General features: G+C 30.9%; 2 protein-coding genes across 5 annotated transcripts in view; one reads left to right on the top strand and one right to left on the bottom strand.

Moving 5' to 3' along the window:
- Window positions 1–173: 173 nt before the first annotated feature.
- Window positions 174–25,585, bottom strand: LOC139489201 (microsomal triglyceride transfer protein large subunit-like). 3 transcript variants are annotated; one of them, XM_071275389.1, is made up of 20 exons: window positions 25,002–25,205; window positions 23,751–23,798; window positions 22,474–22,646; window positions 20,585–20,794; window positions 20,059–20,175; window positions 19,472–19,611; window positions 18,618–18,706; window positions 17,420–17,496; window positions 16,825–16,985; window positions 15,838–16,006; window positions 15,121–15,231; window positions 14,369–14,584; window positions 13,529–13,746; window positions 12,652–12,749; window positions 12,126–12,247; window positions 11,346–11,546; window positions 10,627–10,781; window positions 9,489–9,659; window positions 6,868–7,018; window positions 174–1,194 (listed from the first exon to the last, which is right to left on the bottom strand). In XM_071275389.1, the coding sequence occupies exons 1-19, from the start codon at window positions 25,072–25,074 to the stop codon at window positions 6,871–6,873; spliced, it is 2,697 nt and encodes an 898-aa protein (XP_071131490.1). In that variant the 5' UTR covers window positions 25,075–25,205; the 3' UTR covers window positions 174–1,194; window positions 6,868–6,870. The 3 variants fall into 3 exon arrangements, with proteins under 3 accessions (XP_071131490.1, XP_071131493.1, XP_071131491.1); XM_071275392.1 differs by lacking the exons at window positions 23,751–23,798; window positions 25,002–25,205 and adding an exon at window positions 25,488–25,585; XM_071275390.1 differs by lacking the exon at window positions 23,751–23,798 and having other exon boundaries at window positions 25,002–25,356.
- Window positions 25,261–27,012, top strand: part of LOC139489205 (tRNA methyltransferase 10 homolog A-like) — a 66,871-nt gene continuing 65,119 nt past the window's right edge. Inside the window, exon 1 of one of the 2 annotated variants that reach the window (XM_071275401.1) lies at window positions 25,261–25,891. In XM_071275401.1, the coding sequence (XP_071131502.1) occupies window positions 25,704–25,891 (188 nt within the window). In that variant the 5' untranslated portion in view covers window positions 25,261–25,703. The remainder of the gene's footprint in view (window positions 25,892–27,012) is intronic. The other variant, XM_071275399.1, reaches the window with a different exon arrangement.

The raw sequence follows: 27,012 nt of genomic DNA, 5'->3' as shown, positions 1-27,012 counted from the left end.
ACCCACCAAATGTACTGGTGTAGTTCCCCTATTACTCATAAGTAAGCAAATTATGTGATAAAAAAATATACCTTTTTTCCAAGCAGTTGCTAAAACATGAAAAAAGTGGCATTTCTGGAATTAAAACCACCATATACTAGGACTATCTTTGCAGACAAACAATAACACAAGTATTCATATAATTGTAAATATACAAAATTCAACAATTTATTGCAAAACATGATTATTTTTGGCACATTATTTCATAAAAATACAATATTTTATAACAAAGAGTATTTGAACAGTTATTGCAAGTTGTCATGACAATCAAAGAAAACAACAAAAGTATACATTATGGACTCATATTTTATATAAAAAAAGAAAAACTTAAATGGAGTGTCCAATTATTGCTATTGAAAAGTTTTAGTTATACATGTATAAGTTTATTAACACGATTTTATTATTTACTTTTTCTCTGATTTCTTGTTCATTCACTTCATACAAGTTGTATGTTTACTGTATGTTTATGTAAAAACTCAAGTTAAGCAAAACAAACCATTGAACAATCTAACATGACATTATTGTCTCAAGAATAAACAAAAACAAAACTATTCTAAGATCGAAGCAGTGTCAAATGATGAAGACAAATATATATTTTAACAATAACAGACCTTCAGAAGTCTGTAAAACAAAATAAAAAATGCAGAAGGTTTAAGTTTTGTTTTGTTCCTTGGATCCCAAAATTCCAAAATACTATAAATCTATGAAATGATGTCACCAAGGCGTTTGCAAGTCATCATTTTAGTATTTCAGATATTAGTTGTTACAACCCTGATCTAATCAAAGATATTTGTATTAAAAACTGCTATTTTTTGTCAAATATGCCGACTGTGTTTTCGTATTAACTAAATAAAAACCATAACTGCACTAAAAAAATGGAACTTCAACTAACATAACATGAAGAGATTGAAGATTCCCCATCCCCTGAAATAAAAAAGCAAACATAATCCTTAACATTTAAAAAACCACAACATGTCATTAATAAGTAATGTAATGGCAGCCCATGTTTTAAAAATATTTCTTATTTTAAAAAAAAATGACTAAAAGATAATTTTAAAACAAAGATGTAACATAAAAATAAAATTTGAGAGAATTCTGCCAAGAAAGTGGTGTTCCTCATAAACTGGAATGACTTCTCTGGTTTAGGACTTTTGCCTGAAAAAGAAAGATAGAAACAATTTTAAAGCTGTAAATAATTACAAAATGTATATGAACTCACAAATGACTAATAATTTAAAGATTGAATAGACAAATCTCAAAATATTTGTAGTGGTTGTTCATGTAGTAGCTGATAAAACTTTTCCCCTACTCAGCTTTGCTAGCAAAAGGTTACAATTCAGTCCCCTCCATCCACCCTTGGCAGATTAAGCAAACATTTGTGATAACAATGTTGCACCATCTATTGTTTGATATAAGTCACCCCCAATGGGAATACATTATTCTTGACCAATGGTAGCACTTGAAATCTTTTCTGTGTGGAGGTGTAAAAATGCAAAAATGGTAGTGTCTAGAATTTACAAACTTTGTGAAGCAGGAACCAACAAGAGGCTGTCACAACGACAGCAAACCGGATTTATTAACATTTATTTGTGTCCTGGCAATATCACAAGAACCATTACTGATGAATGGTGAAAGTGAAAATCGTCAATATCAAATTTGACCTCCATTTTGTCATCAGTATCAACATATTAAAATTTGAAAAGCTTAGATTGAATGGTTCATGAGTAAATGCAACAACCTGAATGGAAACGCCATTTTACGATCTTTCAAGAACCATAACTCCTGAACGGTAAAAGTCAAAATCGTCATTATTGAACTTGACCTCTATTTTGTCATCAGTAACAACATATTAAAATTTCAAAAGCTTTGGTTGAATGGTTCATGAGAAAATGCATGGACACGACGGTAAAAACCATTTTTCAATCTTTCAAGAACCATAACTCCTGAACGGTAAAAGTCAAAATCGTCATTATTGAACTTGACCTCCATTTTGTCATCAGTAACAGCATATTAAAATTTCGGAAGCTTTGGTAGAACAGTTCATGCATAAATGCACGGACACGACTGGAAACTCCATTTTTCAATCTTTCAAGAACCATAACTCCTGAACGGTAAAAGTCAAATTCGTCATTATTGAACTTGACCTCCATTCTTTCATTAGTAACAACATATTAAAATTTGGGAAGCTTTGGTAGAACAGTTCATGCGTAAATGCACGGACAACTCCATTTTTCAATCTTTCAAGAACCATAACTCCTGAACGGTAAAAGTCAAAATCGCCATTATTGAACTTGACCTTCATTTAGTTGTCAGTAACAACATATTAAAATTTTAAAAGCTTTGGTTGAACGGTTCATGAGTTAATGCACGGACAACATTTGATTGCCGCCCGCCCGCCCGCCCGCCCGCCCGCCCGCCCGCCGTACATCCCCAAATCAATAACCGACATTTTTGTCACAAAAATCTGTTTAAAAACGTAAGTTGACATTCGACATTTGTGCAAGAAACATAGATCACCTTAGCTGTATTTGGCAAAACTTTAAGGAATTTTGGTTCTCAATGCTCTTCAACTTTGTACTTTATTTGGCCTTTTTAACTTTTTAGGAATCGAGCGTCACTGATGAGTCTTTTGTAGACGAAACGCGCGTCTGGCGTATATACTAAATTTAGTCCTGGTATCTATGATGAGTTTATATACTATTATGTAAACAGCATGAAATAGGTTATTGTATTTATTACTGCCTGTGTTTGGCAGATAATTAACTTGAAATTACAAAACAAATGCACTGCAATTCATTGGGTTATTTCCCTTTACAGTATTTTCTTTGTGCATTCCAAATAATAAATGTAACTCATATTTCCAGTGAAATAAACAATGTCTTATGATGTTACTTTGCATTCTGCCTTTCCAAGTTCCAACAATGTATCACCTATTACTTGATTTTAAGTTACATTATAAGTTTTGGTACATTAGTGTCACAAAAAATTGTCAAAAACAAAAAGATTGTAGTAAAATATTTTAATATATTAATATTCAACAAAAGAGTTTGGGACTTTGGGTAAATATCTAATTTCTGAAATATTGTAAATTAAAATAAATTAAAGTGTATAAAAAGAGAACATGAAAATGTTAAAATTAACACACAAAAAACAACATTGAAGTTTTGATAAGCAAAAGAACTGTCAGCCACATATAATTTCCTGTCAAAAAGTTACATAAATGAGATAAAATGTGGCCATTACTGGTGTAAGTCACCCAGCCTTTATCAGCACCCTGTCTCTCTGTATTATCATCTCAGACATCTGGATAAACAGTCTGTATACAATATCTGTCATTGACATGGGAGTCTGTTAATTATCCATAACAAGATAAATGGAGTTTGTTTCTCAACATGTGACCTCTAGGAAAAGGTGTTATATCAAGTGTGTGTTATGATAATTTTAAGGCAGAGGAGTTATAACTTGTGTCCAATCCCTTTTGCTACTTTTGCAAATAAAATATGTTTTATCCAAAACTCCTAATAGGTAAAATTTATGATTATCAATATCAAACTTGACTTCATGAGCAAATGCACGGACACAACATTTTTTAAACTTTCAAGAACTGTAACTCCTAAAAGGTAAAAGTCAAAATCGTCATTATTGAACTTGACCTCCATTTTGTTGTCAGTAACAACATATTTAAATTTTAAAAGGTTTGGTTGAACGGTTCATGAGTAAATGCACGGACACAACATTTTTAAAACTTTCAAGAACCGTAATTCCTGAAAGGTAAAAGTCAAAATCGTCATTATTGAACTTGACCTCCATTTTGTTGTCAGTAACAACATATCAAAATTTTAAAAGGTTTGGTTGACTGGTTCATGAGTAAATGCACGGACACGACATTTTTTAAACTTTCAAGAACTGTAACTCCTGAACGCTAAAAGTAAAAATCGTCATTATTGAACTTGACCTCTGTTATGTTGTCAGTAACAGCATATTAAAATTTTAAAAGGTTTGGTTGAATGGTTCATGAGTAAATGCACGGACACAACATTTTTTAAACTTTCAAGAACCGTAACTCCTGAACGGTAAAAGTCAAAATCGTCATTATTGAACTTGACCTCCATTTTGTTGTCAGTAACAGCATATTAAAATTTTAAAAGGTTTGATTGAACACTTCATGAGTAAATGCACGGACAACATTTGGTTGTCGCCCGCCCGCCGTACATCCCCAAATCAATAACCGACATTTTTGACACAAAGATCCGGTTAAAAAATGATTTGAAAGTTATGTTTACTCTTTTAATTTTTCAGCAGGTTTTTGATTTGACATTATTCTTTAGCAGTGGCTCATACAGAACATATAATTAAACAAGTTTTGAATTTTTTACCTTCTTTCCTTAAAAAATAAAAATTATATATGATAAATCAATAAACTCCACAGATAATGTGCCTAATATTTCTAAGAGCTGTCACAATGGCACAAAATGAAGATTCAAGCAAATTTTATTTGAACAATGAGTGATATTTGCTATTTGTAAAATAAAGAACCTCATTCAAAATTCTGAAAATATAACCAGTCTGTTAATACTTCATACAGAGTACAATGTATTTAAATTCTCAATTGACATATTCACATAGGGTAATTTTTTTGAGCCAAAATAACTTCAATTAGACACATGTGAAAACTTTCCCTATATAAGGTACTAGTACATTCATATTCACCAACCGTGCGATGGCTGAATAGGCAGTCAAGCTCGTTAAAAACTTCCATCCACATCATATGACAAGAAAATATTATTGTTTAATATACATTATGCTGAATAGGCTTTGCTCATTGTTAAGAACATACAGTTACATGTAGTTGCTATATTCTGTGTCATTTGGTCTCTTGTGAAGAGTTGTATCATTAGCAATCATACCACATCTTTATTTCATTAGTAATATTTCCTGCTGGACATAAGTATACATCAACAAATTAATGTATGAATAAAACAGACATGGGATCTATATCAATACACCACAACTCAATGATACACACATTAAACAATATCTAATGATCCACATATTGTCTTTAACTGTCAAGCTAAATGCTACTTTACTTTCTGGTTTTGTGCATTATATATATTATATGCTCATCAGTGGGGTGTTGAGCAATTTCTATGAAGTTGATATTTAATTAGTGAAAGGTCTGGCCTAATTAGAATGAAAGAACATTATTTTTCCAGTTCAATTCTTAGACAATTTAAACAACAAATTTTAGAAGGCTATGTTTAATAGTTTATGTTTAGAATGATTTCGAGTATATATAAAAACAAGTTGCAAAATAGTTTCAACATTTAAAATGAGTACTGTTAAACATTGTTTTATATCAGTTGCTAAACATTTCTGATTCTATTGCTTGTCGTAGTTTTTCTGATGAAATATCAAAACAATGAAAAATGAACATAACATTTTCCTGCCATTCTTGACTTGATGAGGTGAAAATTACATCTTTTCTTCGCTTTCTTTCCATTTACAACCTTGAATGTCTTTACAAATATTTATTCTTTATAATCCTTACTTTTTTTTGGTAGCAGCTTAAAATACTGTTAAAAGAATTACTTTTTTAAGAATTCATTACTAAGGCAATACTTCTTTTTTGTATTGAACTAATGAGCAGAAATCCCATATAACTTTGAGTTGAAGGACATAATGGTTGTGAGGTAGATGCCACTATTTTTTTATTTATTAAAAAATCAAATGTTAGCTTGTTCATCAAGGGGAAGTAATTCAAAACTTATTTGAAGAGAAAGGCTGAATTATCTCCCATTATTACATTGGTTGTAATGAATCATACTGATTTCCTATTGAAATAAAAACTCACATATGAAATAAATCAGCTAATTTTACTCCTCTGACGACAAAACATCACAAAATATACAAAATTTTCAATACTCAATAATAGAGATAGTTATAATAAAATAATAAGGTTCCCTCATAAATTGCCTTTTTTCTGTAATTTCAATTTTTTAAACTCCTGAAATTGGGTTCATCATGAATTTTAAATGTACAAAACATAAAATAAATAAATTGATTTTGTCCGAATTTTGAAATCACTATCATTATCAAACAGCAACCTTTGGATGTATGAAAAACTTTAGTAGCCAAAAATTGGATAGGGCACAAAAAAGTAAGGGTCAGCAATATTACATCAAAACATTGAATATTTTATTTTTATTATTGGATTATTTTGATGGAAACAAGAGTTTTAGTCTCAATAAAATTTTATTCTGTAAACTTGGTCAAGATAATAGAAAATTCATCAGCTCTAACTCAACATATGGACTGTTTTATATTAAGGGGTCTTAAAATCATTTGACAGCTTACGAAATGCTAATTTTTAACATTTTTTCAGCTGGACCAAATCAATACTTTACTTTAAAATTCATGTTGAAACTTTTTTTAGTAAAAATACATCAAATATGAAGTAAAATTACAGTTTTGTTACTTTTTTAGCATTATGATAAAGTAATGTCGATGCTGTTAAGATTGAAATAAACAATTAATTGGCGATAATGATAGCCTTTTTCGAGATACAGATGTTAGAAAACTGATTTTTTTTTAACAAAACCTTGCTAGAATCAAAGAAAAATGTTTTAGACAGTATTTTTTGGTCCCAAAAATACAGGTTCCTGTGGCTTTTCTTAAGTAATTGGAACTTATCTCCCATGTCTACCGATTTTGCACTTAAAAAATATGTGTCTAATCTTAGCGTTGAAAAGACATCTCAGTTCTAATATAAGGGAGATAATTTAACTGTATACTACTGCAAATTGACAATATTTTCCACATAAATCTTACCTTTTATTCATTAGCAAACATTCCTGTACACATTTCTGAATTTTTCTCATTTATAAAGAATGACTGTGGTGATATTCTCGTAGATCTTCTAACTTTGTGTCGATATCTTTTCTTCAAAAATCTGGATTTTTCAAATTTTTCTAAATTATATCTGCAAAGAAATATTTTATGTAATACAGAGTTGAATGACTTCATTTCTCAAATCATGGAAGTAATATTTAGAAGGAATAACAACGACTAATAAGCATGTATTTATAGCATGCTGAGCTCTGTACTAAAGTCATACGATTTCATCCAATTATAGTCTCAGCGGTAAGACGCCTTTGGTTACTATCTGCGTTACCGCGGTTGTAAAAGGCATCTGGAATTTCTTATCAGTCACGTGGTTTTATCGAGTCCGGTAATTATAGCGCACCTGTGGGAAATCCCTAGTTTATTAATAACAAGGTAGCGCTGTATCACATAGAATATCTACCTTTAGAAAGAAATCGAATGGTGAAAAAAACTTGAAAAACGGACGAGAATTGTTCAAACTACAGCAGTTTAACATGGAAAATTGTATTTAATTTAGCATATTTTTGCTTTTTACCGTTTGTTTTAAACTGTTCTAAAAGTATTTTCCGGTTAAAAGCGGATCCCGAGTTAAACAGTTAAATACCGATGAATCGATCAGGTTTCACATGATGTTTAACAAAATAATGTAGGCAAATGTAGGCATAGATTTTTTTACTGTTGAAATGTGCAAAGTTTATCGAGATTGAATGAAATAATATTTACTTTCAAGTATTCTAAATTTATGTATGTGTCATAAATGTCATTGATTGCATTATTGAAACTGGACAACTAAAACGGGGATAATATTTTCGTAAATATATATTTAAAAAGTGTTTATTGTGGAATGCTTGTATTAATATAATAAGCTATACAGCAAAAAATATAACAAACCGACGAAATGGGCTTGCATCTATCTGTCTTACGGTAAATTCATTTTTACACAAATTAGTTTATGTATCAAGAACTTAAATTGAAGGATAGAACCGTTTAGAATTGTTAATAATTTAATTGACTATAAATACACGAGAGATTTAGATTTTTCATATTTAATAAAGGGTGTCCAAACGTATTTTTTGTACAGTCATCTTCTTAACTTTATACGGAAATGGTTTTTTAATTGTCTGTAAATTTTAAAATTGAAATGACACAACTTTGTTCTCCAATTTCGTATGTGATAGCTGTCGGTTTTAACTATTAAGTTCAAACTAACCAAAAATAGGGAAAAATTGGACTAAAATAAAAATTGAACGAATGACTCTTTTCGGCAGCGTACATCAACGGAATGTAACGAATGGACTATTCGGGTTACTTCGCATGTATATTCGACAAAAACTTGTCTGTTCGTAGTTCTCCGTGAACACGAAAATGACCGATAAGTGTCAGTGATTTGATCAATCACATGCGGAGAATAAACTTCCATGCCAGATATTGAACCAATTAACGAGTTATTGAAAGATGGGCGGTAACGCAGATGAAACCTTTGAAGTGACGACGATGTTATTCCTTCCAATATTACTTCCATGCTCAAATTAACTAGTATTCAGCTTTTTAATTGTGTGTTTTGCTTTTAAGACTGAGGTCAAGATAAGCAAACAGGGAGGTTTGTGTTCGCACATTTCTGGCTCATGCATTGTTTGTATTAATCACAAATACATCATTGGTGGTGCACCTGACATTGGCAGAACTTACAGATTAGCTAACATATAACAGATGTTGTATGTGTATCTATTTAATTTTCAAGGAGTCAGTAGGTTGGTCTGTTGTATTGTCCAATATTGGTAATTCATGATAAGGAAGATTCCAAAAGAAGCAGAGCTATCTTCAACAATATTATTTATAGCTTAAAATGAACCAAAATCAAAGAATTTAGTATGCAAACTATGCAAAAAATTAATGGAAAATATGTTTGATAACCTTTAGTTAACTTGCTACAGCATTTGGTCTTTTAAGGGAGCTGTTGCATTACAGCTTCTTATTTCTACAATGACTGACAAGGATGGGCTAAATAACCTCCATGGAAATCCGGGGGATACCGGGGGGGGGGGGGGGGTTGGAACCCCCCTTTTTTTTGGCCGATCAATGCATTTAAATGGGAGCATATAGTTGGAACCCCCCCTTTACTCTGGGTTGGGAACCCCTCTTTTTCAGATGGCTGGATCTGCCCCTGAAATCAGATGACCTAATCACAAACAATGTATTATGTAATCAGAATGTTGATGGAGTTCATGCCGATGATAGTATGCATAACTTCATAGACTTAAAAACAGACAAGAGAAAAATTGAACTAAATAAAACACAGAACTGTAAATTCAGAAATTGTTGCGATGTTTTTATTATTGTGAAAAAAGTGACATGATTATAATCACAATAATTTAAACTCGAATTTTGAAATTTTTGATATGAATTAAATACAGTACATGGGGGCTATTTGAAATTATTAAACTCTTGGTGTGGTATTTTCCCAATGTGTTGAAGACCCATTGGTAGCCAAGAGCTGTTATCTGCTCTTTGGTAGGGTTGTCTCTTTGACACATTTCCCTATTTCAATTCTCTATTTTATCACTTACTTGTATTGTAATGGAGGTCTCATCATTTGTAAACACATTTTAAAAGGCATATTTGAGAAATCTACATCTGTTTTAAAGTCTATAACTGCTTCTGATTCTGCTGTAAAGTTCATTCCTCCTTGTAAAACTTCAGATTCTAACTTCATCCAGCCATTTATAATCATAGCACCACTGGAAAAAACATATTTGTTAAAAAATATAACAATAAAACATTTTGGGACAGTAAACAATGTTAATAGGACAATAATCATAGCAGAGGCACAATTTTTTCACTATTTTTCTGAATCTGAAACAACCAAGCTAGAAATATAAAGTCAGTTCACATTAGAGTTTTATCTCTATTTTTGCTAATTTTGTTTTATTAAATATGTAACAACTAGACTAGAAATCCAAACTGTTTTTTCAAAATGTTCATTGTTTCACTATAAAATATATATCAAATCATACTTTTTCAAAAATCATATTGTCATTTCTAGTTGAATTTTCATTATGTAAAAACTCAGAAAAGTTTACAATTTACATTGCTACTGCTATTTATGTCCTGATAGAACTAGTCAACATTTTTCAATTTTTATAAAAGCTGATTTATGGCTAATTTAAAACAGTAAGGGCTGTTCCAGAATTTTTATGAATGGTTGTTATTTTGAGAAAATTGCTTGAACTAATATCCAATCAAAAATTTATACAGGGTGGGGTCAAATAAGAAGTGCCTTCTGACATCCCCCCTTCCCCCCATACAATTTTTTTTTGGAACAGCTCTAATATATAATTTGTTTTTATATGATTTTACAGAAAAAAGCCTGATTCTTTACATTCTAAATCATCATGTTCTTACATTTCTACCTAAATACATAGCTCATAATTTTGAAAATAATATTAACAGTCAATTCCGATTCAGTATTATTTGTTGGATACCAATTTTTTTGATTTCCATACAGGGGAACCACAAATTAAAATTTTAAACAAATTATCAATTTGTTCATAGGAATATATGCAGACTTTTAAAAAAATTGCAAAAATCCCATATCCATGAAAATGCAATTTCCCCCCTAATTCAAGGTAATTGGTAACCATGAGAAAAAAAGAAACCAGAGTAATACAGTTATGATTAGAATCAAGTACTGTCCAATACACTTACCTTGTTTTAATTAATGAGTTTGAGTTTTTATACCATAAACTAATACTAATGCTGCCGGAGAGATCAATGGAGGCTACACCAGTCACTTGTACATCTATTATTAATCCATTTGATAAATGTAGTTTCTGGGAATGGTCATGTAGTAAAAGATTTGCCTGAAAAAACAAAAATTGAAAGTCGCTACAGAATTTTTTTTATTCATTTTGTAAGGAAAAGATTTTGAAATGTATTTTAACTGTCAACTAAAAAATTCTCAAAAATTCTGAAAAACTAGAAGCATCTCCTATAAACAAAGAACTTGGAAAGTTTTATCTTTTTTTTTTATTTCCTAAAGTCAATGAGAATTCAATAATGGTACAACACTATCTATTCTAATAATCAGTGATATCTTGGTTTACATTGGTAACAGTAGGATATAGTAGAACTATTAATATACTCACAAAAGAATTCTCTGTTTTTTTAATATGGTAGATTATTAACAAATAATGGAATATTGAAATAAGTAAATTCGATTATCTCCCTTTAATATGAAGTGTAAGGCTTGTATTCAGGCATGAACACCAGCAATAGGTAATCTGTAAATGTGAAATGTTTCATCGATAACATGCAAGCAGTTAAGAAAAGTATTTTCTCACAGGAAAATAAACTGATTCTTATATACCTTCGTAAACTTTTGTTTTGTGGGGGTCATAAAATCACCAATATTAATTTTCCTGTACCTGTAATGCTGAGATTGGTTCAGAGGGTGCATTCCATACAGCCGACATAAGTCCTCCAGATCCACGGAAAAATTCTATTGGTCTTAATAATACATCCATCAAAGACAAAGTCATGCCTGCTGTAGCCTCAGGTCCTCCTTCTGGTACCTCCTCATCTCCCCCTCCTATCAACGCTTCTAATCCTTCTGCATACAGTTCAAACTACAATATAAAGGCATATAGAGTTTAGACATGATATCAAAACTCTGTATTGTAATCATGTTTTGAATCATGAAAACAGTTAATTCAAAAATTTGTGTGCTTTTATTATTGCAATTTTTAATCTGCCAACCTCTGAAACCTTGAAAGAGGTTGACCACTGAGAGGCAGATTTTGGGGAAACCACATTTTCAAGCTAAATATATTACCTGTACACTTATTTTTCTACAAAACACCAATAAGAGTTAATAAATATATATTATTTCTTTAATTCATGGTTGTAATCTATACAAGTCCCCCCCTCCCCCTTTTCTGCAGAAATGATTTTCAATTACAAATAAATCGAACATAAAGACAACTGATCATTGATTATTAAATTACTTTTTATTATTGGGAGATTCTATACTCTTTATTTATGAAGTAACTCTGTTTTGTAGTTAGTGAGAAAAATGTGTGAAAACATTTTGTTGGGAGGATAGTATGTATATATAGACTGAATAAGACAAGGTGATGGCAAAATAGCTCCCACTTTTATGGCGGCAATATATTATGCATCTAGCGCCAGTATATACAGCTACTTACATTAAATACAGGCTGTATCATGACATCATTGTATACTCCCACATCCATACCACTTCTCTTCATCACACCAGTTCTGGCTGTCTCTTGATGGAGGTAGTAGGAGGAATTCATATCTTTCATAGCTGAAAAATAAGTTTAGCAATTCAGGCTGAAATGTGTGTAATAACCTTAGGCTATGTAACAGTATTTGTCCTTACCAATTGTTATTTTCAGAATTTAAACTTTTAATTGTTGTCTTTAAATTGTTTCATGATGTTTAAAATTTGTGGCTTATATATAGACACTTTCAAACTAGAATATAGTTAAAATGGCAAGGTGGCAGGCTTTTATTGTGTATTGTACCATTCAAATGAATTAGAATATAGTTAAAATGGCAAGGTGGCAGGCTTTTATTGTGTATTGTACCATTCAAATGAACTAGAATATAGTTAAAATGGCAAGGTGGCAGGCTTTTATTGTGTATTGTACCATTCAAATGAACTGTGATTCAGTCTATTTTCAGAAGTAACAAGCATTTCATCTTTACCTGCCATTAGTCCTGTATATGCACTTGATTTTCCTCTGTGACCAAAGAAGTTATAGTTGTTTATATCATATCTCTTCAAAGCTGTTAAGAATGATTCCCTGTAGATACAAAGTAACTTATTACAGCAGAGACCAGAACAAATGTTCTTGTAAGCTGTCAAATCTATCTAGACTGTTACTGAAGCTTTTAAAAAATGTGTGTGTTTATTGTGAGATTTTGGGTAATTTGCATCAGGTTTTCAGATTCCTGTAGAAATCAGTTTAGTATTTAAAAGATCTTGTAATATTTTTGAACAGATATTACTACTTATAATAAAAAAATACATTAAAAAATCTGTGAACATGTATATTATATAACTTCTTTTGTTTTAAATGACTACTTATAATAAAAATTTACATTAATAAATCTGTTATCTTTTTTTTGTTATTTCTGACGTTGAGGATGTATACTTCAATTTTGTAAAAATATTAAAACATTTTGTGGCATTAAAATTAAAGGAATTCTCAGCTTTTTATTTCCATGCAAAATTTTACAAGGAACAATCCTATTTTAATACAAAACCTTCTTATGAAAACAAGAATGTGTCCTCAGTACACGAATGCCCCACTCGCACTATCATTTTCTATGTTCAGTGGACCATGAAATTGGGGTAAAATCTCTAATTTGGCAATAAAATTAGAAAGATCATATCATAGGGAACATGTGTACCAAGTTTGAAGTCGATTGGACTTCAACTTCATCAAAAACTACCTCGACCAAAAACTTTAACCTGAAGCGGGACAGACGGACGGACGAACGAACGGACGCACAGACCAGAAAACATAATGCCCCTCTACTATCGTAGGTGGGGCATAATAAATATTTACAATATGCATACCTGACATTGTTATTAGAGTTAACCATATCTAAAACTCTTTTCATGGTATATAAAGACAACTCAAACTCCTTTCTATTGTCTAATGCTGATTTTAATATACTATAGACTTCTTCTGGAGTAGGACTAAGCTGTACCAATAATTCAAGGGCAGCAACTCTGACACTGGAATCATATTCTCTGGTAATTTGTAGATACATCTTAACCAATCTAACTTTTGCCTAAAATGGGAAAGCAGTTTACTATTCATGGAGGAATTTAAATATTGTGTACCAACCTTAGGTCAAGGGTAAAATCTGAGTTGAAATTATGTTAGAACACATGGTATCATCCAAAGGAAGATATGCCACCTGCTGAACATATCATTCAGATTGCCAATTTAAACTCTAAAATACAGCGTTCTTGGAGCAGAACACTAACTTTAAAGTCTGCCTTCAATGGATTGTCCCAAAAACTTTCTTGAGAAGATACTATCAACATACAATGAGACCCCATGGTAATTCAGTCCTAATGAATGTTTAGATAGGAAGTAAAAATTATGACATCAAAGCTCATATTAATAATTTGTGATCAGTTACATATTGTATACCAACTAAGTTTTAATATCACTTCCTTTAATATAAACTTTTAAATATGTTTAACTGTCATCTTCTTTTATATGACGACATCATTTTAGTTAAAAAATATTGAAAATGAATTTTAGTAAACATGGTTCAAAGAGTTCACTGAGGAAAAAAATCTGTAAAAATAAAAGGTCTTCATTTATTTTCATTTTGCTTTTTGCCAGGTTGCTGTAATGTTAATATCTGTATCTATTTTTTATTCCTAGACAAACATTGTTACCTGATCTTTAAGAAAATCTTTGTCCATCCTTCTCAAGGCTTGTACAGCAGCCAATGATATGGCTGGGTTTTTATTGTTTTGAGCAATAGTAAGTAACTCTGGTAAGAACTCAGCTAACCCTGCATTCCCTACAGATCTAAGGTGTCTCAATGTACAAGTGTCGTCATCACAATCCTTTAACATCTTCCTAATTAATTGTTTGTATTCTTTAACTATCTGTGAAGAAAATATAAATGATATACCTGAGGGTCACATGGCGTAAACAACATTGATCATTGGAAAATTGGTTCTTACTGTGAGATAATATCAGAAGCAATTTGACGTAGGAAACTTATTATGGGAAGGTTGTCTGTGTTGCATGGACATTTTTTAATTCAAAGCTTAATCAAAGTAAAGAACTTTGGTAAAGTGATGGCTTGAGAGCTATGTTATCCCTGACACGTATGTCTTTGTCCATTCTGATTTTTGTTGTCTTTGGTTATCTTGTCTGTATATGCACTTGATTTTCCTCTATTTTCATATTCTCATCCCAGGGCTTTTTAGTGCTTATCATATACAGTACAGGTTTTACTTATTGTTTAAGAGTGTACATTGACCTTCAATCTTTCTCCCTCTTTTTATACAAATTTATGATATTTTCACGGAAAAAATATGGAACCAGTAATCTTAAGCTGACTTTTACAAATCTCTTATTTATAAGTTACAGATTCAGAAGTCTGACACAAGTCTCTTAAAACTATAGACTATATTACCTCATGCTGACATTGATCTGGGTATTGACAGTATGTATGTATAACAGCTCCAGTTGCCATGGCAACAGATTCTTGAATATTAACATTTGGTAGTTTCTTCTTCATTAAATTCTGAAAAGACAAAATTTATAAAAAATCAAAAGGGACTTTACCTCAATAGATATGAACAATTCACCAAATTTACATGAAAACTGCTGGAAATATTTTTTAGTAATTGTCCGAAAACTGCAAATTGTGGAAAACCCCCCTTTTCTAATAAAACCCCATAACTCGGAAATTTCAAATCTAAAATTTAGTAACTCACATTAATAGATTAGTTCACCAAAGTTTCATGCAAATTAATTAAAAGCATTTTTGAGTTATTGTCCTGACATGTTGGCAACAGAAAAACAGACAGAGGGACAAACAGACAACGGTATACCATAATATGTTCCATAATGGACATATAAAAACTGCTGTATTTTAGGACGTGATTAATTAAAATGCATAAAATCTAGTAATCAGTTAATCAGTATACAGCATACTTTTATACACTACAGCACAAATAGCTTAACCTCATGTCTAGTGATACAGACCACTTAACCACATCTGATACATAAAAATATAGTAAAGTTAAGTCATTGGAATTAAGCTGTGATCAGGTATTGATTATAAAATAAAAATATTGCTATTTTCTGCATAATCTGAACAAAAGTGTTTCCATATTTGATTACATACAATTAAATCCTTTAAGAGGTATTCCCCCGGATGAGTGCTGTAAGCCAGAGCCAGTAACAATCTCTCTGGGTATTCTGTAGAATAGTCCTGTTCAAACTGGACCAGGTCCATCATAGCTCTCTGTGCAAATGGGGTCTGGGTAGCTGCTCCTACATCTATTAACTGAGGACTAATAAAGAATAAAGACATAAAATGAATGAAGTCAAATATTAGTTATTTATCTAATTTATTGCAAAGCTTTAAATACTCCTCAAAATAAGTCTTTGTGAAAACTGCTCTTCGTGTAAAAATGGTCAGCAATATACAGTGAACTAAAAATCAATAAGCATTTGTTGTTTTAAATTTTTTGAAGTATTTACTATTGTTCATTAGATGAAATTTGAGGAACATGTATTATAATTGCTCAGTACTGTAAAAAATCAACATAACTTTAGATGTATTTGCTTTTTAATTGATCCTTCTGAAACTTACACTTTTAAATGTGTACATTAGTGTCCTTAATCAGAAACCTCATGCTAAAGCAATTGCCTAATGTTTAATGTCATTTGGATATTTGTATTGATTGCAGATATTGGATTGTCTCCCTTAGTCTGGGAATGATTTATAACTTTGCATATTGTATAAACACTTATCTAATGATTAAGACCCCAAAAGATGTGGCCCTTTAGTGTGGTTTTTGTATCTTTTAGTTGATGTCTCATAAATGTACACCCCACATTGTTTTTGTATTGTTTTTTATTTAAACATGCATGAAATATTTGCCACTGGACATAACATAAACTACAATTCATCAATCAAGTATACTCCAAACCTCCTTTTATTCAATCAAAAAGAAGATAAAAATATTCTTGGTCGTGTAAGATGTTATTCTGTTGTTTTATGTTTCTACTGGAACCAATGTAAACATTGATCATCTATAAACAATGGTCATCTATAAACTTGTTAGTACTTACACAATATAATAGCTATAAACTTGTTAGTACTTACACAATATAATAGCTATCAGTGTTGGTGAGAATCTCTTCAATAGTTAACTTCCCTGTGTTTCTAAAGGTTCTCAACAGTTCTATAAACGCTTTGCCAGATTCAGCTGTAGCTAATTTGTCACTTACTAAGCTTTCTTTTAAATTTCTTAAAACATCTATAGGCTGTAAAATAAAAATATCTCAGCTAAAAATAATTTTATAATCGTGGAATTTTCTTGTAAAATCTGAGATATAAGGATTTAAGACATAAAAAATATGAACAGAAGGAGAGGTGTTGAAGAAAAAAAGATATCCACATGAGGAGAAAAAAATCTGATGTAGGTTGTTATTTTATGTGACATACCTCTGACATCTTAGTTGATTTAATGTTTGTTGTATATGATTCTGCTATTAGGTTATCAAATATATTTCTTTAATTAACAAAACAGTCAAAGTAAGTCATTTCATTAACAAGTGTTAAAAACTATAATTTTGCTTTTTTTTCTGCATAATCAATGTAAACTAAATCATAGCAGGCTTTTGAAAGTAATCACAATATATTAAATAATAAAAAAAAACAACATTACAAATCTACTTGAGTATAAAGAGATTCAAACCTTCTGACAGTTATCTAAACATGTTTGTACTTCTGTACCACTTGGTAGTAGTGTTGATGTAAGACTCAGACCTAAATCTGAAAAAAAAAGAAATTTTCTCATGAAACAAACAACTTTGTAATTTATCAATGGACCTGGGTTATATGATCATAATGGGTATTACCGGTAATCAATCTTGCAAATATTTTATTCACATGAATACTAGTATTTTTTCAAATTCTTCAGTAAATGACAAGAGACTGAGTAGCTTAGTGGTAATCCTAGCCTTCTTATTTGCAAGGAAGTGGTCTATCTGAACCTTTGCCATGTCAATTAAACAACTTTGAAACTTGTATTTGTTGATTTCTTAACTAAGTATGCTGTATTTTTTGGAATCGGGAACAAACAAAAAAAACATAACCACTGATGTTAATTTTTTTTCCATTCAAAGTAACTTTTGATAAAATATATAAAAACTTAAAATAAAATGTGTTTTCAACCAAAACTGCTTAATTTAAATTTGAATTATATAATTTGTTTCATATTCCTATAAAAATTTAAATTTATTTTTGCTAATATACATAACATGATGTTTTATTGCATAATCTTATCCATACTTAAAGTCATATGAAACAAGTGACTGGTGAAAAATAATGTTAATCTATTTCTTGAACCAATGCATACAATCATCATAAACTTATTCTTCCCTGCACAATTTTATCATTTTTTTCACATAAATTATGTATAATTGTCAAAAAATATTTAAATCAGTCAGTGTTGTTGTGAAAATATGGCAGCTAACTAATGGTCGTGTTTTAAAGCCAAAGTATAATGATTGTCACCTGTTTGTAAACAATCAACAAAGAAGCATGGATATTCAGGTAAGCACATGTATAACAGGTACAATAAGATGTAGTTTATCTTGATGACAGAGAATGTACTTTTGGTTTTCCATTCGCGTATTGCGATCACCAGATTCTTACGAGAAAAGTTACGCTGTATACAGAAAACATATCGGCAAATTGTTTGCTGAAAGCAAGCAAATTTAAAAAAAGTAAACTTCTCCTAAATTTGGACAAATTATAGAGTTTTCTTGAGAAGAAAGTGAATCTACATAAGTTTTATTATAAAAGCTAGCCATTTAGTTATAAAAAACATATGCATAATTTTTTTTAATTTGAAGTTTCATTTAAACAAAGAATTTTTATATATAATTTACCTTTACCAAGATGGGTGACCTTATCATCTATAGATGAACCTTGTTCAGTTGGCTTCCCAACCAGTGAACTTATATGTTGTAATGATTGTCTACAATAGAAAAGAAACAATCAGTACTGTTGTTTTTCCAAGTAAATAAGAGTTATTTCCCTTGAGGCATTCATTTTTCTTAAAGCTTTACACATCATTTTTCAAAATTAAAATTTTTAAGCTTTTGGCTTCACTTTCTCATCAAATTATTATATCATCAACATGGCTACAATGAAAAATGTAATTACTAAGACAAATATAACCAATATTTCAAATATTAAGTGAATCTAGATATTTAATTCTTCTGTCTTGTACAACAAGTTTTGTCAAGAATTTGTCAATGGCAATGCATCAAAAAGAAATGTGAAAGCATAGAAAAAGATAAAGTTCCTTGTATTTTCAATATTCTTTACAAAAAGGTCAATGGAATAAAAAGACTAAATACAAGAATACAAATTTAGAAAACCATTCAAAGAGTGATAATTCTGAGTGTTATTTCTGCTGTGACTTCCTAATATTGAACTTATTTGTTAAATAAGTTACTAACTCAATTTGTATTTTGTTCTTGTTTAAAAGTGTTTTTCATGTGTCCATCGTCTAGGAATTTGAGTTGAGCCTCCACTAAAAAAAAACATAAATTTCTACTTAGTTTTCAGAGTAACAGACTTGTGCGCAAAAAGCCGAATCCAGTATTTTTATTTTATTTATTTCTGAGTCCGAGTACAATAAATCTTACACAACAGTGTTATTAATGTAAGTCTTGAATTAGTGGTAAATAGAAATTATTTAGTTTGTGATCATGTTACAGTATCAATTGTATCTTACTGAGCTGTAGCTGCCGTGTTTATAGATGACTTGATGTTTACTGTAGCTACACTGTGATGTATGCCTTGAGCTGTCTGTATAACAGTGCCTAACATTTCATACTGTGTTGTGGAGGTGCTTGAAACTGATACTCCAAATAGCTGAAATTTAATCACAAACAAAACTATTTTAATTTCTGGAAATCATGGAGACCTGGGATGATATCACAAAAATTAAGGTTTACATTTTGAATTAAATAACTTGAATTAAATGCAAAAATAGAAGTAAAATGAAACAAATTTTCTGACATTTTCTATTATTTTGAAAATTATACAATAACTTCCACACTAGGTACTTCTGCTACTAATATAAACAAACAAAGCGTGCTATGGGGTACAAGTTTTTGTTCATTGCTGAAGGTTGTACAGTGAACTGTAATTGCTATTATCGCTATTTTACAAAATTTTCCTTAGATCTTGCTGACTAATAATTTCCCTTAACGTATTTCTGAATGCAAATTTTCATAAGAAGGCATTAAATAATCTTAAATTTTGTCCATATTTTAAAAGTAAAAATGAAATGCACACAACAATTTCCAATCAGTATACCTTATTAGGATTTATATACTGTCCAGCGATCTCTAGATTCTGACAGCCATGTTTGGTCTTTGTAACTGTGGACCCTGTTTTTACATAGGAAACTTTGCAATCTCCTGACACATCAAGCTGAAACAAAAACATTTAAGACTTTATTATTAACTTAATAAGTATGTTTCATGTTTTGTAAAAGGTCATCATATACAACTGTAGTTGTTTTCTTTTTTTCTTTTGGTGAATAGTTGTCCAATTGGCAATCATACCTCCTCTCCACATTTCTATAAGGGCTGCTCCAAAAATAAATAATATATGGGGGATCAGAAGGCACTTTTTATTTGACCCCACCATGCACAATTTTTTAATTGGATATTTCCTTTAAATGCTTGATTAAATAACCATCACCCATCAAATTAATTCTAATAATAATGCCTTTGCCTTCTGCCCCCCCCCCCTACATTTAGTTCATCTATTGTAATTCAATGGTAAATTATAAAGCATTGAGGGTAAAAATCCCTGATTTAGCTTTTTCAATAATTACCTCCTCTCTATTCCCATCTTTATTTTGCATTTGAAATAAAGAAATTATTCCTTTCTTCAAGTTGCTGCAGAAGACACTTTCTTTCTCCGGCCCAAATACTCTTCCCACAGTACCATCAGATACTTCAAAGTATACTGGGTACTTCAGTAGGGTGGCTAAGGCATTTGTAAGATCTGGTCTAGATACACTTGACAATACTGCACTAGTAACCTGTGGACGAAATATATTACAAGGTAAGACTCCATCAACATACACATACAATGTTTTCCATCAACATACATATACAATGTTTATCAAATTCAAAAGAAGTGTGAAAAAAGTATTATAAGTAGCTAATATTTCATTGGCAATTATACAACATCTCCTTATTTCATTTTTATGAAATTTTCTTACAATAAAAAAATCAGAGTTATCTCCCCTTGGCTGTAAAAATTTGATGAAAATTCACCATAAATATTTCAGCAAAAATTAGACTCTAGGGTTATCACAGTCAATAAGCATAGTTTACCCTGGCAAACATTTTACTTGACCAATTGTGGAATTCTGGGATAAATTAAATCCAATTAAAATACATTTTAGTCTTGTTCGGTATAGTATATATATATATAGAATAACCATACATTGTCTCGAAATATCAATGTTATTTGTACAAGGCTTAAAAACAGGTAGAAAGCAAGGCTGTGCCGAGCATTTCTACCTGTTTCTAGCCGAGTACAAATAACAGATTGATATTTCAAGACGGTAAAAACCGTCATTCCATAATTGTAGGCGGACAACGTAAAATTGCTGTGAACCTGTATGTTTTATTGACGTCATAAATAAAACTCTACGGAAACACATTGTCAACGTCATAAACAAGGTGATATCAGTCAGTGACTGTATATCACATATGAATATACGGTGAATGCAATTTGACTGCTCAAATAGCACAGCTGCAGTATATATATATATATATATATATATATATATGCAACTCGTCTAAACATCAACCCAACAATGTTAGATCTGTAAATTTGCTTTCGCAAATTTTTGGTTCTTCCCTCGCCGGGATTCGAACCCATGCTACTGTGATATCGTGACACCAAATCGCCTGCACTGCAGCCGTCCCGCTAGACCACAAGACCACCTGGGCTCTCAAAAAAAAAGCTTTCGCTGGCCGTGTGTTACCTTTCCTCGTCAGTTTTAATCTAGCGGCGTACTACAGTACATGATATATAAGGCATGAAGATGTTATTGTTACAGATCAGCTAAATTATCTATAGATCTGTAACAATAACATCTTCATGCCTTATATATCATGTACTGTAGTACGCCGCTAGATTAAAACTGACGAGGAAAGGTAACACACGGCCAGCGAAAGCTCTTTTTTTAAGAGCCCAGGTGGTCGTGTGGTCTAGCGGGACGGCTGCAGTGCAGGCGATTTGGTGTCACGATTTCACAGTAGCATGGGTTCGAATCCCGGCGAGGGAAGAACCAAAAATTTGCGAAAGCAAATTTACAGATCTAACATTGTTGGGTTGATGTTTAGACGAGTTAAATATACATTATGTACACAGCCATGTATCACCATCATTGATGGCGATCCGATGGATACATCTGTTGTAGAGTTGTCACTGACTCAGACGTACTTATATATATATATATATATGCTATGCTACCTTGTAAAACATTTTACAAATTATTTTTTTTAGAGAAAATCCAAATGATCAGAAGTTATACACAATAGTCAATATCATTCAAACTTGTCAAGTCAAGCTTATTCAAATATCAGATACAATTCAGAAGTCAAAATATAATCTATTTATGTCTTTTGTCAAGTTTTGGAAACAGCATCCTCATGTTTAAGTTTCTGTTGTTTGGACATATAAATTTCAAGATTCCATTCTTACCTGTAGTTTCATCAGCTGTTCATCACCTGCTTGGAAGACAGGTGACAGATCAAATTCTGTACTTAAGTAATATCCAACATCTTTCTTCCCTCCTGAGTTAGCTTCATTGAACACAACATTGGTGGAGTATGAGTATTTATGAGTTTTTCCATTTTCAAATGATTGTGAATGACCTGCAAAAAAAGAAACATTTTTCTACTTCTCAAATATAAAATAACACTTACAGAATATGAAAAGAAGCAACAATTTTTATTCTATTAAAAAAACTTAAGCCACACCAAAATATTATGGTTGTTGTTCTTATTTGATAAAACAAAATCTGATGACAGTCTGAAATAAGATGAGGATATGACATATTCATTTGTTTTTTTGTTTTTGTTTTTAGTTGGTATATTTTTTAGGACTTTATAGGGCAAGAACTTTCTTTTTTAATTCTAATTTCAAATTTGATAAAAACTTAGTTAAAAAGTCACAATGAGGACTGAGGTAAACTTTTGCATCAACATATCTAATTCAAAGAAAAACAAGCTAATGCACGTGGTGTGACCTAACTTTAAATCCAGATATTTCCTAAATGTTAATAAAAAAAGGAAAAAACTGGGCTACTTGGCATTCAGAGTTAAATATATAATAAATTATTATAATTTGAAGACAAAAACAATAAATAACATTTTGCACCATATTATGTAAGCTGTAACAAGGACATATAACTAGCATACATCCTTGGCTTTAACAAATATAAAAAGATTAAGTTCTAATATGTTTTAAAAAGTCTGAAAATGAGTTTATACAATGATGAAAAATATTTTGCAGTTCTTCTGTCCATGCATACATGTATCATTTTTTTGTATGTAATTAACCTGCAAGAAAATCAAGTGCAGTGAACCAGGAAGAAACTGTGCAAGGAGTCTTTTTAAGTTTGAGTAAATATATTAGTTATCACAGTAACAGTGGTTCCCAAGGCTCTGAGAAATCATCTGGACATTTGGTCCTGTAAATAATTCATCTTGACTGGATCAGACTTTTTTTACAGGATATTTACACAAACGATTGGGACAAAATAGAACATTTCTCTGGTCATTCGGTCCAGTAATGCATATCATTTAGCTGATCAAAACCATTTTTTACTGGACTTTGCAAAATGTCCTGCGACCTTGGGAATGACTGTATCATGCTTATGGATTGGAATAATATTTATCCTGGTTAAAACTTAAAAGAGATTCATGTGAAGGCCTTGCAAGTATACATGTTTGTATTTTGAATGGTGCCCTACCTACCTACTGGCCTAGTACCCAATTTTGGCATAATACCCCGACTCAGTACACCTTTAAAAATAACCAAAATACATTCATGTGTATTTTCATAATAAAAATTTTGTTGTTTTGACAGCTTTTTAAATCTAATCTTTGCTTTTTGAAATTTTTCAAGACATCTTGTTATTCTGGCAAATAATAACATTTTAGCTTTAACATTAGTCGTCATCATTTTATCACAGTATTCAGTTATCATAATTATACTAACTCCTTTTTTAAATCTTTAATTTTGAACAAACTCTTCTTATTGTATAGCACACGGCTTTTGATATCAGTATTTACATTGATATAGCAAGCATAAAACTTCTCAAATTTGTCTAAATACATGTTCTTAAATCATTATCAAGGATCATGCCATAAACAAAAAAAGAATGTCCAATGTCAAAATAACAATACATTTGAATTGTTAGAGCTGAAAATAGACTGTTTATTTTACATCATTTAATGTTTTCTCATAAGCAAAGGCAAAATATAAGAAGTGGGACAGAAAGCACAAGGGTTGTCAATTATAACACCACAATCCATAAATTAAGAATGAGAGTCCATTACACGTTTTTGTTAATTAATAAAATTTCTAATAAAAATAACCATTTAACAATGTCAATGAATGTTTAAATATTTAATTAAAAAAAAAAGACCTTATGTTTTAGTATTGTTTTCTATCATATCTTTATATGTATCAATATTTATTTTCTACATTAAATCAAATAATTTGATTAAATCATGAATATCTGAATTCTTTAAAACCACAAAACAGTGATGCAGAAATATTTTTGTCATGACCGAGTCCTAAGATATTTATCCTGAGCATCTATATACATGATATTTAAGTGTATGACATGCTTAATTATAACTCCGCTATCTATAAAATTAAGTTTGAATAAATTTTTTTTTTATCATTTTATTATTTATTTGTTTAGGATATTCAAATCAAAGGATGTAATTTAAAAAAAAAAAAGGGGGGAATGACCGAATAAATTTCATGATTTTTACACCAAAAATATCATAAACTATTTGATGTCAGCATACTTAAACTGTCCATTGGACTATTTAATACACACATATTTCAAACTATTAGTAAGTACTAAACAATGGCATGCAAGTTAATCAAGTATACATGGATGTTGTGTGTGCCAGCATCATCATCAAACATGTGCATCAAAGTTTTAGTGTACTGTGTATTTTTGGAGAAAAAAATATTTTGTTTATACTCACAGTGTAATGTTAATAACAAAAGAAGTAGAATTACTCTTATATCCACTAAATTTCTACCAGCCATAATTAACATTAATTTAAAGTGCACAGGGAAATAATTGTGTAAAATATGAGTGAACTTTTATAAAAGTCCTCAAGTCCACGACTGTGTGTTCCAAAGTTCATGAGGAGATTAAGCCAACCCCGAATCTACACGTTATTTGTTAATCATCCCTGATAACACGACTGTCAAACAATCAAATGTTTTGACAGGGCTGTTAATTGTGTTATATAACAAAGCCATAAAACTGATATCAAATTGATCCGATTGGAAACCATTGGGGTACTGATCTGGCGGCGTGATCTTTTTTTTTTTATCTCTCGCTCAGTTGTAATGCTATATCAAAATTAAAACTTTTTGATGGGATCAAAATGAAACATTCCCAAGATTTCATGCCTTAAATAAATGTTCATGTAGTCCTTAACAATTGAAATCAATTATATTACAAAATTTATGTCTGCTGTTTCTCTAAAATCATCTTGTAATCTCTTTGATGTACATGCATCTTTTTCATGCAGACGAATTTTGCTTTCAGTTTCGATATGAGATCTCACGAGAGTTGACGCGATCAAAGATGTCAGCCTCCATGAAATAACTCAGAAAACACAATTTCATAATATTTCATCACAAATCTGTGTCTATTTGTGATTAAAGACGCAAGGATGGATGCTGTAGATAGCAACTCTAGTGACGATGACTATGATGACAGCAGTCAGCATTTAGACTCTCAGGAAAACAATACTGATCAAAATAACGAAGCAGCTACCAACTCTCTTGGACACTTATCAAAAAGACAACTTAGAAAATTAAAGAAACATGAAACATGGCTCGAAAAGAAACCCGAAAAAAGGTATTATAATGATATGTCATATGTTTCTTTGATTTTGATTACTAGCAATAATGTAGAAATGAGAAGCCTACCAAAAATTTGATTTTGTAAAACATTGGACCATATGGCTTTCATATGGTATCATAAACATCTGTCTGGACTCATCATTATCAAAATTAGTGAGCCCATATATACAAGAAGATTGTAAAATCTTGTTTCAACTGAGCACATATATCATCATTTTGACATTTTAAAGCAAGAGTTAATATTAGATTGAGAAAAAAAATCTAAATTTTATGTAATTTCCTGGGTAACACGAATGACCAAATAACACTGTACTGTTATTATCCAAATAACACTTGTAATGACCAAATAACACTTTAGATTTTAATATTAGCACATATTGGTAACTTTTAAACATTGATTATTAAATAATAATATATTAAGGATGCAGTGGTCTCGCTAGCCCAAAATAGAAGGGCGCCGCGCCCTGGGTGCCCTCAGCCGCGCCCTGGGTGCCTTCATCCGCGCCCTTCTGCCCTGACGTCTTTTCCCCAAATTATCTTGTGCCGTTTTTGGCGTATGACACCTGTGTGATTGCCCCCAGGTTAATCATGTCATTACAATCAATTACAATGATAAAGACTTCAAAGGTGTTAATAACTAGGTAATTTAATTAGGACAATGTATCTTTTTGTCATACTTTTGATGAATGTGTCAGCGAGTGTGTTTAGCTTGGGTCGGCATTTTCGATCTCCAAGTCACAATGGAAGAGCGTATATAAATGAAGACTTTCATGACTTTAGAATTGAATTTAAGTCATCAAAATAAAACTATGCCTTTACTGAAATGCCTTCCATCTCAACTTGTTAGCGACAAGCACAGTTTTTAAATAACCCAAACGTGGTGGAAATTGATTTTGGAGTTACTTCCCCTGTTTTAGCTTATTACAAATTTGTGCTCTAAAAATATTATCTAGTATCAAAAAAAGGAATAAATTACCAATTGAATATATAATAACATAATAATGTTACCTTAAAGATATTAACTGTCTTTGAACATATTAAAAAATATATATTGCAATTTCTACTTGATAATTATACTTTTAGCAATCCATGTTCTAAACATTATTAAATTAGTAA

This window comes from Mytilus edulis, chromosome 9 (genome assembly GCF_963676685.1).
Source record: "Mytilus edulis chromosome 9, xbMytEdul2.2, whole genome shotgun sequence".
Lineage (NCBI taxonomy): Eukaryota > Metazoa > Mollusca > Bivalvia > Mytilida > Mytilidae > Mytilus > Mytilus edulis.
Note: the sequence above shows the minus strand (reverse complement) of the source record. Positions and strands in the feature narration are given on the sequence as shown.

Coding starts and splice junctions, on each gene's coding strand:
- LOC139489201 (XM_071275389.1), bottom strand. CDS start 25,074: ATGTTAATTATGGCTGGTAGAAATTTAGTGGATATAAGAGTAATTCTA. Junction 20,795..22,473: donor AACAGCTGATGAAACTACAG/GTAAGAATGGAA, acceptor TTTCGTCCACAG/GTTACTAGTGCAGTATTGTC. Junction 14,585..15,120: donor CAGATCAATGTCAGCATGAG/GTAATATAGTCT, acceptor TTTTCTTCACAG/ATAGTTAAAGAATACAAACA.